The sequence below is a fragment of the Plectropomus leopardus genome, chromosome 4, assembly GCF_026936395.1.
Source record: "Plectropomus leopardus strain MGB_pleo_1.0 chromosome 4, ASM2693639v1, whole genome shotgun sequence".
Taxonomy (NCBI): Eukaryota; Metazoa; Chordata; class Actinopteri; order Perciformes; family Serranidae; genus Plectropomus; species Plectropomus leopardus.
The window spans coordinates 33,237,361-33,251,251 of record NC_142179.1 but is presented as its reverse complement, the minus strand read 5'-3'; the positions used below and the strand labels follow the sequence as shown (position 1 = coordinate 33,251,251).

Here is a 13,891-nt window from a genome sequence, read left to right as displayed (position 1 = left end):
GGGTATGAGTGTTTGGCTATTATCCCTAAATCTCATGAACTCTGACAATGGAGGGTGGTGGTGGTGGTCGAGAGGGGAATAGTCTTCTTTACCTGGGTCTCTGACTAAACAAGGCATGGAGTATTTATAACCCATAAGCATGTGCCATTATGTAGGGGAGCGGGGTCAGTATATCTAGCCCTTGTTTTGTGTGTCGCTCCCTCATAAAGCAGCAAGGATACTGCGTGGTCCTCCTCATCAGCTACTGCTGAAATATGGTGAGTGGACACACACTTTATAGTCATTGCATTTAATCTTGTTTAAAGTACTGCCAGACTGGAGAGATATTCTGTTACTGCTGCATGTGTTTATATAGTATGTGATATAAATGTATGATACGCTGTCATGGCATGTTTTGATGAATTATACATCTTGCTCTCCTCTAACCAGTGATAATGAATCAATATAGTCCATGCCAATATGCTTATGGATACTGAATACAGATCAACAACAAAAAAAATCATTAATAGGACAGCACTCTGGTCGTCCTATTGATGATTTATTGATTATTTTTGTCTACTCGCAATGCTGAAATCAAATAAAAATGAAATGAATTGATAATTGTAGCATGGAGAAAAGAACAGGAGAAGGAACAGGAGATAACAGAAAACACAGGAAAGAGAGAAGACAAGGGAACAATAGAGGAAAAGAATGGAGAGAGGGCAGAAAAAGTAGAGCAGAAGAGAAAAGAGAAGAGATAGTAGAAGAGAAAAGAGGAGACTAGGAGGGGAGAGGAGAAAAGGAGAGAGGGAAAAAAGAGGAGAGCAAAGAGAGGGGAGTAGATGAGAGGAGAAAAGCAACGAGGACAAAAGAGTGAAGGGAATATGTGGGGTTGAAAGAGGAGGAGAGGAAACATTAGATGGGGAGAGGGAAAGAAGGAAAGGAGAGGAATAAAAGGGGGAAGGAGATAAGAAGAAAAGAGCAGAGGAGAAAAGTAGAGGAGAGGAAAAAGAAACAGGAAATGGGAGAGAAAGAGGAGAAGAGGAGACATTAGAAGGGGAGGGGAGAAAAGAGGGGAAGAGGAGAGGAAATGGGGAGATGAGAGGAAAGGAGAAGAAAAGACAGGAGAGGGAAGGAGAGAAGGAAAGGACAGGAAAAAAGAGTGGAAAAAAGGGGGGCATTAGATGGAGAAATGGGAAAAGAGAGGAGAGGGAACGGGGGAAAGGAGATGAGAGAAAAGAGGAGGAACATCAGAAGGGGAGAGGAGAAATGAGAGAGGAGGGGAAATAAGGAGATGAGAGTGAAAAAAGAGAGAAAAGTAAAGGAGCAGAAATAAAGATATTGAATGGGGGGGGAGAGGGAGAAAAAGATGTGTGGAAATTGGGAGAGAGGACAGGAGAAGGGAGAAAGGAGGAGACATTAGAATAGGAGAGGAGAAAAGGAGGAGATGAAAAATGAGGAGAAAAGGAAAGGAGAGGAAATGAGGTGAGATGAGAAAAGAGTAGGAGAGGATAAAAAAGTAGAGAGGAGCAACAGGTAGATGCAACAAACAGGAAAATGTAATGTATCATTTTGATGAAGTTTGTGTTGATCTGCACCGGGCAACATCAACAAACAGCAACTTCTGCATCCCATCCAATGACTGCATGAATCCTCTTAAAACAAAATAAAGAAATAAATGAAGCTGAGCGCCAGAGGTCCCGTCCATGAGATACACAAGTGCTCGAGAGCTAATCCACAACAGGGGTTAGACAGCAGCTGTCGGGAGGCCGCGAATCCAAGCAATATGATGTCATCGCGCCGCATCCCCTTTACACTGTTTTTCACAGTTCCTTGGCAGTCATGTAAATAGCTCGACATAATCCTCGCCTCCCAGGGATTTCTGATCAAACAGGGCTCAGTGTACCCTCCTGTCATCACCCGGGCCCTATAGAATAATCCCTCGTGTGATCCTGGGACTGTGGGAGTGCGGGCAGCGGACCACACCCTCCCCAGGCTTAGTCTGCATTCTCACTAAATTGGAGGCTTGAGTAAATATTTCCATAACAAACTGACAGTGTTTGTAATCCGTCCTAATGAAATGCGTGCCCCGGTATAAACCTTGCCTGTTGTGCAATTAATGCCCCCCACACTCGGTAAGTTTGCTGATCATCGGCTCGTTATCATAAGCGCATGTGTCACAGTGAAACCGATAATGAGTGAAGCTGAAGCGGAGAGCCAGGTGATGATGGTGCCATTAGTATTGGATCTAATTAGAGTGTCATTGTCAAACCCCGCAGGCACCCAAGAAAGCAAAGAAGAGAGCGGAGGGAGCCAGCTCCAATGTGTTCTCCATGTTTGAACAGGCCCAGATCCAGGAGTTCAAAGAAGTCAGTGCTCTGCCAAAATGTTTTCTTTCCCATTGAGTTTGAGCAGTTTACTCTGTGGCGAGTGCTTACTGTGCAGACTGGAGACACAGCATGTAACAATCAAACTTCCACAGGCTTTCACCATCATGGACCAAAACAGAGACGGTTTCATTGACAAGAACGACCTGAGAGACACTTTTGCAGCTTTAGGTAGGCCATCCTGTGTGTGTTTATTTACGTGTGTATGTCTCTTTTGTGTTGTGAGAGTTTCACATTGTCAGATTTCACAGAAGTGTATCTAGTTGTAAACCTTGTTAGGGCTGAAGCAACTGGATTGGCAGAAAACTCTTATCTTAAGAAATGTTTCAAAAATGCCAAACATCTGTTTCCTGTTTTTCTTTTGTCTTATGTAATGGAAATGGAATATTGTTGTTTCTGGACTGATGCTCAGACAAAACACATCTGAATATATGTCACCTGAGATTTATGGGATATTATGATAAGCATTTTTCACTTTTTTCTAATATTTTATTGACCAAACGCAGCGACAGAGCTTATACGTGTCATATGTGCTCCCCCACTCCCCTTTTTGGAAAAAATAAATAAATAAAATTGACATAGAGGAAAAATACTCCATAACCACTTACGGTTAGTTAGTGGTAGCAGTACCACTTCTAGTCCTGGCAATGCAGTTCACCTTAAAAGGTCTCATATTGTAAAAAGTCTGATTTGCATTTCTTTTATGATACAAAGCAGGTCTGGCTGCTACATAAACACTGAAAGTATCAAAACACTCAATCCAAAATGCACACGCGCCTTATTAAGAAACTGTGCCTTTTAAATGAACCATCAGGACTTCCATTAAATTGGGATGTCAAAGTACCAACACATTCTTATCCCAAATTGTCACATGTTGCCACTTTGCAGTGGACTTCCCCATGTATTTATTACATTTTAGATTTTCTTCTGCATCTGGTGTTTATGTTTCGGGATGCAGCTCCTGTTATGTCAAATACACATGGTAGATAACACTGCACGTGATTATGTTTAAGCAACAATAGGACATGGCAACCAACGCTGGGATGTCAACAAATGCAAATGCTGGCAACTACACCTGTCTAACCGTCCGCTGGTGTATAACAACGTGACCACTTCTGTCCAGCCACATTCTCACATGGCACTCGCCAGCGGCTTTTAATGCACACATGAAAGGTGCCTTTTAGCGTTGCAGTCTTCTGCTAAAAGCACTATCAAAGCTGCGCTGTTTTATGCGTTTGGATTGCGAGGGCGCTGCAAGTACATTGCATAAAGGTAGAAACTGGTGCTACAGTACTGTTACAGTCATTTCCTGGCTGCAGAGATGCCAAGAGCACAAATGTGGAGGACCTGACAACCCTGACCAATCAGAACACAGGAGGCTGAATGAGATGGGTGCTAAAATGGCCTGTTTCAGACAGAGGGCGAATACAGGTATCTTCAAGCAGACAGTACGAGAAAAATAATTTGCTTTTTTAGCATTAAAGCATGTAAAAATGTTCTATTAGAAACCAAAAATAAAAAATATGAATCTGAAAATGAACCCAATATAGGACCTTTAATGTGTTCAGCAGTGAGTAGTTAACACAGTCAGAACACGCCGGAGCATTGATGGTATGGAGGAATGGAGTTCATATGGAAAACATTAGAGTGAGAGAAAATGAAAAGGCAAAAGCCATTTGAGGAGCACTACAAAAAAAGATGTATTTTGCAAATTTGAACATACCGTATTCTTTTATTGCTATTATCCTTGTTTGTTAAAATCCTAATATGTGCTGTTTTTCATCATTTCTTTCTCTTGTTTGCTATAAAAACACAATCTGCTGGGTCCAGCACTGGCCGAATGCTTCATCGACCAATTGAGAAAATGATAGATTGATCGATAATGTAAATAATCGTTACCTGCTGCTTTAAACCCGACTCCACTTTATCTGCCATCCTTCTCTAGGCCGTTTAAATGTCAAGCAAGAAGAGATTGATGAGATGCTGAAGGAGGCCCCAGGACCGATTAATTTCACCGTCTTTCTCACCATGTTTGGAGAGAAACTAAAAGGTGGGGGGAAGTCCATGATAATGCTTGTAAACAGATGTTACCTTTGTTGTAGTTTTTCACCACAGAGCTGCTACTGTTCGTCTTCAGGTGCTGATGCGGAGGAGACCATCCTCAACGCTTTCAAAGTGTTTGATCCTGAGGGGAAAGGAACATTAAGAAAAGACTTGTGAGTAACAAATTGTGGTTGAATGAGGTAAACGTCCAGTCTGCTCATCATCGCTGTTTGTCTCTACAGTGTTACAGAGATGCTGACGACCCAGGCGGACAGGTTCTCCCCCGAAGAGGTTAGAGTTCCACCTCAAACAGTATTAGAGTTTTGATGAAAGATATTCTTCACTTAATAATAGACCTTTGTTAAAACTTTGTGCCCATAGATGGAACAGATGTTTAAAGCATTTCCACCAGATGTTGCAGGAAACCTGGACTACAAGAACCTGGTCTACATCATCACACACGGTGAAGAGAAAGACCAAGAGTAGATGATGTCACCTGGACTTTGAAACCAATGTTTGTGCCAAATATCACACATACTAGAAATGTAAAGTAAAAATAAACAACATAACTTTTCATATTTTACATTCATTCATATGAATTATACTGTTTTGCATTAACGTTTTAAGTATTTTTTAGTTATAGTGTGTATATATATATATATATATATATATTATTACATTATGTACATGTACTCCATTATGATATATAAAATTAAACGTTTATGTGACCACATGTTTTGACAGTGAAATATTTTTGATGAAAGAATAGAGAAGTGAAGGTTTATGTCACTGCTGGTAACCGGAGGAGACATTTTCAAACATTCACTCATTCATATTTAATCACAATCATATTGTTTTGAAGCTGTGGGATATTTTCAGGGTCACAAGGTTAAATATGTAGGCCTGGAAGGATGTTAGTTATTCCCATGAATAAAAACAACAATTACTCTTTTCCATTTTGCTCCAGGGAAACAGATTTGTGTGCAGCTTTATTTCATTTAGTTGCAACAGGAAAAAAGAGGCTGTTTCAGTAGTGATATTTAATTAGCTGTAAATGGTCATTTGAGATTCAGTCTAGTGTTGATTGTGCAGCAGTAGGATATGTAAGAGTTTAAAAAAAACCATTATGAAAGATATGTGTGCTCTGTGAAAAGGTCTATCAGCCAAAGGGAGTGGTTCCCCCATTAACCAGCAACTGCAATAATGCTACACTAAGCTAAGAGTGTAGCATGATAAAGACAATACAGTATGTGTTTAGGGAGGAACTATTTCCTTCTTAACCCTTAAAACATGCATTCACATGTTTCCTGTGCTGCATTCAGGCACCTTTCACAAGTTTCACAAATTTAATTGTCTGAACCTGGAACAAATTAGTGAGATTTCTTACAAAAATGTGGGAAAAACTGTAAAGGTGGTAAAAAATGTTCCACATTCAAAATTCCAGAAATTGCAAAATATTAGTAGAATTAGTTTCAGAAGCTAGGGAAAACTCTTTAGGGGGAACAAAAAGAAGAAAAAAAACCAAGAGAAAAAAATATATTTAGAATTATCATAATTAGAAATTTAAAATTATATTACAGTCATTTAATTTTTTTGGCACATTTTTCAGGTCATTTCCTTATTGTTGTTGTTGTGGGTTTTTTTTTTCTTGATTTAAAAAAAAAAATCAGGTAATTTTCAAGAACTTTATACTAGTTTCTTGCTAATTTTGGGGGGGTTGTTTCTTCTCTCATTGCTCATTGCTTTTGTCCTATGTTTTTGAAAGAAATTAAGCCAGTTTGGTCAGGTTTCAAAGGGTTAAAGTGTTACAGTGCCCCTATAGTGTATTTGTGTTAATTTTCTTTGCAACTGAAACAACCTCCATCAACTCTTTTTTGGTGAAAATGAATCTAGTCTACCATATTTACTGCTAACTTTCTGTTGATGCTAAACATATAGCAAACAGTGCAACTTAATTTAATATTTTTACAAAATTATATATTATATAATATTTAGTTTGCATAATGTGCCAACCTACATTCAGACACATAGCAATGACCTGAGTAAATTTTACTGGCAATTTTTTGTCTATGTCACTAAACTTTACTGTCCATTCTTGAGTAAAATTTACCAGTTGTCAGAAAGGTTGAAATTTGCACCTTCCTTTGTTTAAAATCACTTTGAGCGGGAAACTGTGAGCCTTGCTAACGTAAGAATGACAATGATTTGAATAGCTCATACAATCATTAGAGCTCACTTTTAACTAATAATATTTTAATAACTAATCTACTTATGGGTAAGGCTAGATTACAGAGAGTATGATGTTAACATATTGAATAATGTTGGCTTATGTTATCGGTAAGCTGGCGAGTCTAACTTTGCTATTAATATAAGTGCTAACGAACATGCTAGCTAAATTTGACCGTTTGGTACAATTAACTTTGCATAAATTACACACTAACCTTTACATTTCTGAGCTTCCTCCTTTAAAATTCCAATACCTCTTTTCACCAATAACTTTTGTAGAAGTTGTAGAAGTTTGGTACATTTTTTGTAGAAATCCCTGAGTGACATACTGGACTCCACCAGATCTGAGAGAAGTAGTGCTGTCTTTTGTATTAATGCGCCACTGTTGCTGTTTTGAGGAACTATAGTGTTTGGCGGAAGAATACAGTACACGTGTTTCAATGCTGCAGGTACCCATGAGATTGAAAGGGTACAAACATGTGTTTTGATTTTATCTTAAATCACTTTGTGCCCTTTTATTGGTCAAAAGGTATATTTGTGACCTCTTAAATACCAAATACTGTCCTTTAGCGGGAACATTTAACTATAAGTGTATCTGTAGGTACATAACTGGTCTTGTCTCATACCTGTGTTGACAGTGTTGAGTGCTTTTTATAGAAATAATATTCTTAATTGTACATAGAGTTTACTTGAGCATATCCTGTGTAAAATTTGCTAGGAATTTCTCTGTGGAAATTGTTGCCTAGCTTTTTGTTACTCCACATGAGTCTCAATGTACTCTCCTATAAATAGTCCTAGATATTAGCAACTGAATATGAGGAGGAACTGTGTGAATCAGTCAGTATATCATAACTGCCCAAATAATTGACAGCTCTTCTTCAGAGTTCAGAATGGCTTGCTGTGGACACAAATTTGTGATTTTAAGTTAACAGGCAGTTAAAAATACTTAAGAGCTTGTTTTCTAAATTAAAGTGCTGAAATTAATATATCAATAATAACGACATCATTCACAATTTGAACCCAAAATTGCTGCATAATTACCTGGTAAATACTTATCCATTGCCAGTGTATGTTTTTACTAATACAACTATGGCATACTATTAGGACTTACAAAAAATTGAGCTGCTGAATGATTATTTGGTTACTTAACATTTCTTTCTTTTCCTACTTTATCTTCCTCTTTTGTTCTGCAAATAATAACTGTAGACAGGATTTGGGGTATGTGGGTGTATGTATATGCATTTAATTATTAGAGTATAAGTTGAAATTAAAAAGGAAGCTGGCTGATTAAAATTCAGTGACTAAAAGAGAAGGGGTTGGATTAAATACGTTTGTACTTCTCACTGAATGTGTAAAAAAAAAAGCTATTATGTATTTAACCATTTCTTTTGCTTTGTTTTTCATTGCCTGTAAATATTTCTGTTTTTGTTTGTCTGCTTGTTTGTATGAACATTTCTCCATTTTCCTTTTTTACATGTTCAAAACAAATCCAAATCCAAAACAAAAACCATACCTAGATTTTTACTTTCAAACCATTAAATGTACAATGAGAGGGGATCAAAAATTTACTGTGGTTCCTGAAGACTGATGCCCTACTTTATAATCACGTTGATGTGTTTGTATTTTTCTTATTTTTCATGTTCATCTAAGTGAGCGAGAGAGTCTTTCTCCATCCGGTCCGGTGGGAGGCAGCAGAGGAGCAGCTAGCAGCAGCCTCCTTGAAGCAGCTGGCTAGCTGTACAAGGTGCGGCGGAGAAAAACACAGACGGGACACCATCGCTAGCTAACAGCTAGTGCGGTTGACGTTTATTTTTTTTAGTCCCTGTTTCTGAACAAAACCCAACACTGGATGTAGATTTTTTTTTAAACTGCGATGTCCAAGTAGCTTAGTAGTTTTTGACCGTGTCGCCGAGAAGCTAAAGAGTAGCAGGGTCACACCAACATCTTTACCCTCAAGCCGGAAAATCAACCAGCTAACATTAGGAAGCTAATGCCAGGATAGCTAGCGGGCTAGCTTTCACCAGTGTGCTAACGCCAAGACCCAGATTTAACTGAAACGATTTTATTAACGCTGCAATGGCTGATGTTGACAAACTCAACATAGACAGTATCATTCAACGACTTTTAGAAGGTAAGGAAATGCTGGAATATTACCCATAAATCATTAATTTCCTTATGACAAAAGCTAAGAGCAGATACGCTTCTAGCTTTAGCCTGTTTTTCAACATAATGTAAAATAAATAGCCATGTTAGCTAACGTTAGCTAAAGTTATTCGTTATTTTGTAGGGGTAGCCATCGATGTTCCCCTAATTTTTGTTGGGGTTGATGATGCTACTGTACTTGAAGGGCACGAATCGATACTTGGTCCAGTTCACATTGTGTGTCTCACACAGTAACTCTAACATTGCGCATTCCGGCGCGGTGTTTGTTCCCCTTTTGTCCCGTACAGCATCAGCGTAGAGATACTGTACCAGGCATTACTTAGGACTGTAGTCAACTACTGTTTTTTTTCTGACCTTTTGTTTATGTTTTCTTGTTGCAGTCAGAGGAGCAAAGCCCGGCAAGAACGTGCAGCTGCAGGAGAATGAGATCCGTGGATTATGCCTGAAGTCCAGGGAGATCTTTCTCAGTCAACCCATTCTGCTGGAGCTGGAGGCCCCTCTCAAGATATGTGGTGAGTCTGTGCATTAAAAAAAACATCAATTAATGTAGTTTTATGATGGTTATTTTTGGTTCCCTTTTCAAATCATCATGGGGACATAACCACTCAAAACTAAATCACATACAATTCACATACTGCTGTGCTGTAGGTGTAATGATGTACTTTTCTCCTGCAGGTGATATCCACGGGCAATACTATGACCTGCTGAGGCTGTTTGAGTATGGAGGCTTCCCTCCAGAAAGCAACTATCTGTTTCTGGGTGACTATGTGGACAGGGGGAAGCAGTCTCTGGAAACCATCTGCCTTCTGCTGGCCTACAAAATCAAATATCCAGAGAACTTCTTCCTGCTGAGGGGAAACCATGAGTGTGCTTCAATCAACAGAATATATGGTTTCTATGACGAGTGTGAGTACCGTACCTCTGTAGCCATTCTTTCCAAATCTATGAGTTTTTCTAAGCATTTTATATTCGGTTCATGTTGTAGTGATGGTTTGAGTTAATTTCTGGTTTTAGTTCTGTGTTTTGGTTGTTGTATGCCACACTGTGTAGCTTCGCTGCACTTTGGTGCACAAAAATGATCTTGGCATTTTAGCCCTTATACAGGATTTTAGGGTTGATGTCTTTGGAGGTTTGCATATGTGCAGCAGCATAAGCGCTCTTATTAGGGATGCATAATATTAGAATTTTTGCAAATATCCATTATGCAGATCTATAACAACTCATTTGGCCAATAATGAATACCAATGCTGATATATCCCCTTTTTCCCCATATAATTTCAGTGATAATAAAGTCTACTATGTAGTGGAATTAACATCATATTATGCATATTCTTATCGTAATGTCTCACAAGCAGATGCAGAAATGAAATACAATGCTTTTCTATGTATGCAACTTTACCCATTGTGCAAAATAAGAAAAATACTTCCACTTTGGGTTGATGGTCTGTACATTTTCTTTTTTATCAATAATTAAAAAAAAAAAAAAATTGGTTTGTGACATCGTCAGAAATCATCATGTTGGCTGATTCCGATATTTCATTTTTAAGCCAATACCTGCAGTTACCGATGATTTACCAAAATTATCGTGCATCCCTAGTTCTGTTTGCTATGATATCATGTTAAATTGAAATCCTTTTTTATGTTTTAGGTAAAAGAAGGTACAACATCAAACTCTGGAAGACCTTCACAGATTGTTTTAACTGTCTCCCTATTGCCGCCATTGTCGATGAGAAGATCTTTTGCTGCCATGGAGGTTAGTTTTTTGATTTGAAAAAAAAAACAACAAATTTATTTTAAGTCTTGGAGATGACGTTTTTTTTACACATGCATAATGTCTAAAGTAGTGTACCTTTTGTGTCAGCCACTGTCATTGGTCCTTTAGCAGTGCTTGCTTTGCACTTTGTCAACTGACGTAGGCCGTAGCAATGTGTAATAGGCATTGACCTCAGTATCAGTGTGTTTATTTGTACTTTCGCTGCTGTTCTGTCTAGGACTGTCACCTGACCTTCAGTCCATGGAGCAGATCAGACGCATCATGCGCCCCACTGACGTGCCCGACCAGGGTCTGCTGTGCGATTTGCTTTGGTCTGACCCAGACAAGGATGTTCTGGGCTGGGGGGAGAACGACAGGGGTGTATCGTTTACCTTTGGCTCAGAGGTGGTGGCCAAGTTCCTGCACAAGCATGACCTGGATCTGATCTGCCGTGCCCATCAGGTAATCGCTCTGACCTCTGTCATTCTAAACAGCAGTGTGACGTGTTTGTGTATCAGCAGATCACTGAACATGCTGACTACACGTGATGCGAGGTCTGCAGGACATCACATACTATGCAGAGAACTGGCACAATACTGTATGTCCAAACAGTGTTCCCTAACCTCTTTGGCTTGTTAGCCTTCAGATATAAAGCAATGTCTACTTTTGACCCCTGTTGGTTGGATGTCTAGCGGTTGTGACCAATTTATCTAAAGATTATTTTTACTTGTATAAATGAAAAAAAGAACTGAAGAGGTGGGACCAGAAGAAAATCTGAAAAATACATGATTTTTGTGGCAGGAATGTATGCTTTCTGCTTCCAATCGTGTTTAATCATCTTGTGACCCCTTGTGGGACGTCCTGACTCCTCAGGTTGGGAACCACTGTGCAGAACTCATTAGAACTCACATTAGACAGACATTCTTCATCAAAAAATGCCAGATTTTCTAAGTTTGTCAATCTGTCTTATCTATTGGTATCATTTCACTTGCAGGTTGTTGAGGACGGCTACGAATTCTTCGCAAAGAGGCAGCTTGTCACTCTGTTCTCAGCACCTAACTATTGCGGAGAGTTCGACAATGCTGGTGCCATGATGAGTGTGGATGAGACACTCATGTGCTCTTTTCAGGTAAAGTGCCTTCGCTTGTACATTGGATATTGTAGGGAAATAGTTCTAGTTAAGTTTAGACCATATCAGTCATTTTCCAACTTTTACACACACAAGTAAAAATAACAAGTAAAAGTAGTGAGTCAATACTTTTTAAGAAGTGACGAGCAAGTTTTGCTCACTGAAAAGCTGTGGGCTGAAGCCTTCGTTTATTGCACTTCCAGTTTTACAGTGCATTTATCGTTTTTGTACTATTCTCATTAGATTTCTACAATGAAAAAGAACGAAACAAGCAAGAAAAAATATGTTGATATTTTATATACCTCAAAGTCAGGGCCAAACTAAATTTATATACACAGAAGTAATGATAATGTGGTTTTAAAGATTTGCGCTTCAGTTTGACATACTGTGTAACTGTAAAATGCTGCTCAGATAAACAATGAACCACATGCAAATTGGTTGTTAGTAACTAGTGATTATTGTGTGAGTGCTCCATATTTAAAAGTAACCAATTTACCCTGTAGTTCCAAAAACCTGCTATTTCTAATTGAGTCATTTTTTCAATTAGTCTGTTAGTTTGTTTCTTTGTTTTTTTTAACTTCATCTATTATTAATTGATGTCAATGAATTGAAAATGCAAAAGTCATTAAAATGGTTACAATTGTCCAAATGTTCATTTAGAATCTGATATTGTGCTGCACCAGTTCTGCACATCTGCAATAGGAAGATCTTTTCATTCAGCGTTGTATGTCCCTTTTGTAGATTTTGAAACCAGCTGAGAAAAAGAAGCCCAACGGCAGCCGTCCCGTGACTCCCCCCCGCAACATGGTCACCAAGCAAGCCAAGAAATGAGCCGGGGGACTTATGGCCGGAGTCTCACTCCTCTGTTCTGCTTTCGTCCTCTGCATTTGAAGGATTGTTTATCCTTCATGCTGCCAATACTGAAAAGATATTCACTCCTACCCTATGAAAGCAAAATATTTTGTTGTTTTGTCCACAGGGGTAAATTGATATGTCACCATGATAAACCTCAGGTGTTTTGCACTCCATTTTGCAGCTAGTCTTTGCCACATATGACTGTTCAATCAGGAAAAATGTAACAATACGGCTACTTATGCACAGGAATGCCTTGTTTGAAGCTGTGCACAATTTTTCCAGTTTCTTTAATGTCTCATTTGTCATTTTTCTCACTGTCAGTAATGGGTTATAATAATGGCTATAAAACCAATGGGGGGGGTGGGGTCACAAATATCTGTTTACTTATGTACAACTTTATTTACAGTTTATTTACGGTCAGTGTCATAGGATGTTGACTTTACACACTGCATCATCACATTTTTAAACAAGTCTTGTGCTAAATTAAACGAATAAAGAAGCACTCTTGTAATGTCTAAATCTTTCTAATAAACTCGAGTGTATTTTAGGGGGAAATTGGTATCCGAGTGTCATTTGTTACTTAAGCTTTTTTTTGCTTTCTAAAAACCACAATACAAACTGAAAAGACAGAAAACTGAAATGCATACTGTTGAGCAGGAACTCCTCATGAAGGAAGGGGCTCCTATCAGGAAACCCCCACAAGGTGGAGACAGAATATAGTGTAATATCCATCATGACCATGGAAATGTTTAAGTTCATCAAAGTATGTAAAATATTGTATATGAAAAAGGGACACAAGTATGTGTGAAAAAGAGCAAATTATTGATTTTTTTTAATGGAATTGACTGTTTACCACTATTTTTCTCCACATAGGTTTATGACGTGTACCTCACCTGTCATATTCATTTTTATCTTTTAAAATAAGCTAATTTATCCACAAAACATGCATCTCATTTCGGTGCATTGTTTAATAAATATAAACTTAGCTATCAGGGCGCTATATGGCTGAAAGTCATTATGAAAGAGCAGGGAAGTTGGTTTAGTGTCTGACCATTTTTTCTTTTGAATATGAAATTTTCCAAAAACAAAAAGTTGTCTGTATGATAAACAATTATTAATTTTCTATCTTACATTACCTATAGAATAACATTACATCAAATTTATTTATTTTATTTATTTAACCTTGTCATTTATACAGTATTTGTCAAATTTTCCATGCTTTTTACCATTTTATGTCACTAAATAAGGATGACCAAAAATACCTAGATGGAGTGAAACTAACATAGCTTATTCTGTTTAATATTTAGTAAGAGCATTTGTCTTTCAATATTTTAGGTCTTTAATACTTAAAAATAT

At 38.2% G+C, this 13,891-nt stretch overlaps 2 protein-coding genes across 2 annotated transcripts; both read left to right on the top strand.

The window, feature by feature from the left end:
- Positions 1-109: 109 nt before the first annotated feature.
- myl2b (myosin, light chain 2b, regulatory, cardiac, slow) lies at positions 110-5,142 on the top strand. Its single transcript, XM_042487686.2, has 7 exons — positions 110-257; positions 2,259-2,348; positions 2,462-2,537; positions 4,312-4,416; positions 4,504-4,582; positions 4,652-4,700; positions 4,791-5,142. The coding sequence occupies exons 1-7, from the start codon at positions 255-257 to the stop codon at positions 4,893-4,895; spliced, it is 507 nt and encodes a 168-aa protein (XP_042343620.1). The 5' UTR covers positions 110-254; the 3' UTR covers positions 4,896-5,142.
- A 3,194-nt stretch (positions 5,143-8,336) lies between these two features.
- LOC121944027 (serine/threonine-protein phosphatase PP1-gamma catalytic subunit A) lies at positions 8,337-13,090 on the top strand. The gene is made up of 7 exons (XM_042487685.2): positions 8,337-8,766; positions 9,179-9,310; positions 9,474-9,704; positions 10,447-10,551; positions 10,790-11,013; positions 11,546-11,680; positions 12,422-13,090. Exons 1-7 carry the CDS (start codon positions 8,712-8,714, stop codon positions 12,509-12,511), a joined length of 972 nt encoding a protein of 323 aa, XP_042343619.1. The 5' UTR covers positions 8,337-8,711; the 3' UTR covers positions 12,512-13,090.
- Positions 13,091-13,891: the final 801 nt, after the last annotated feature.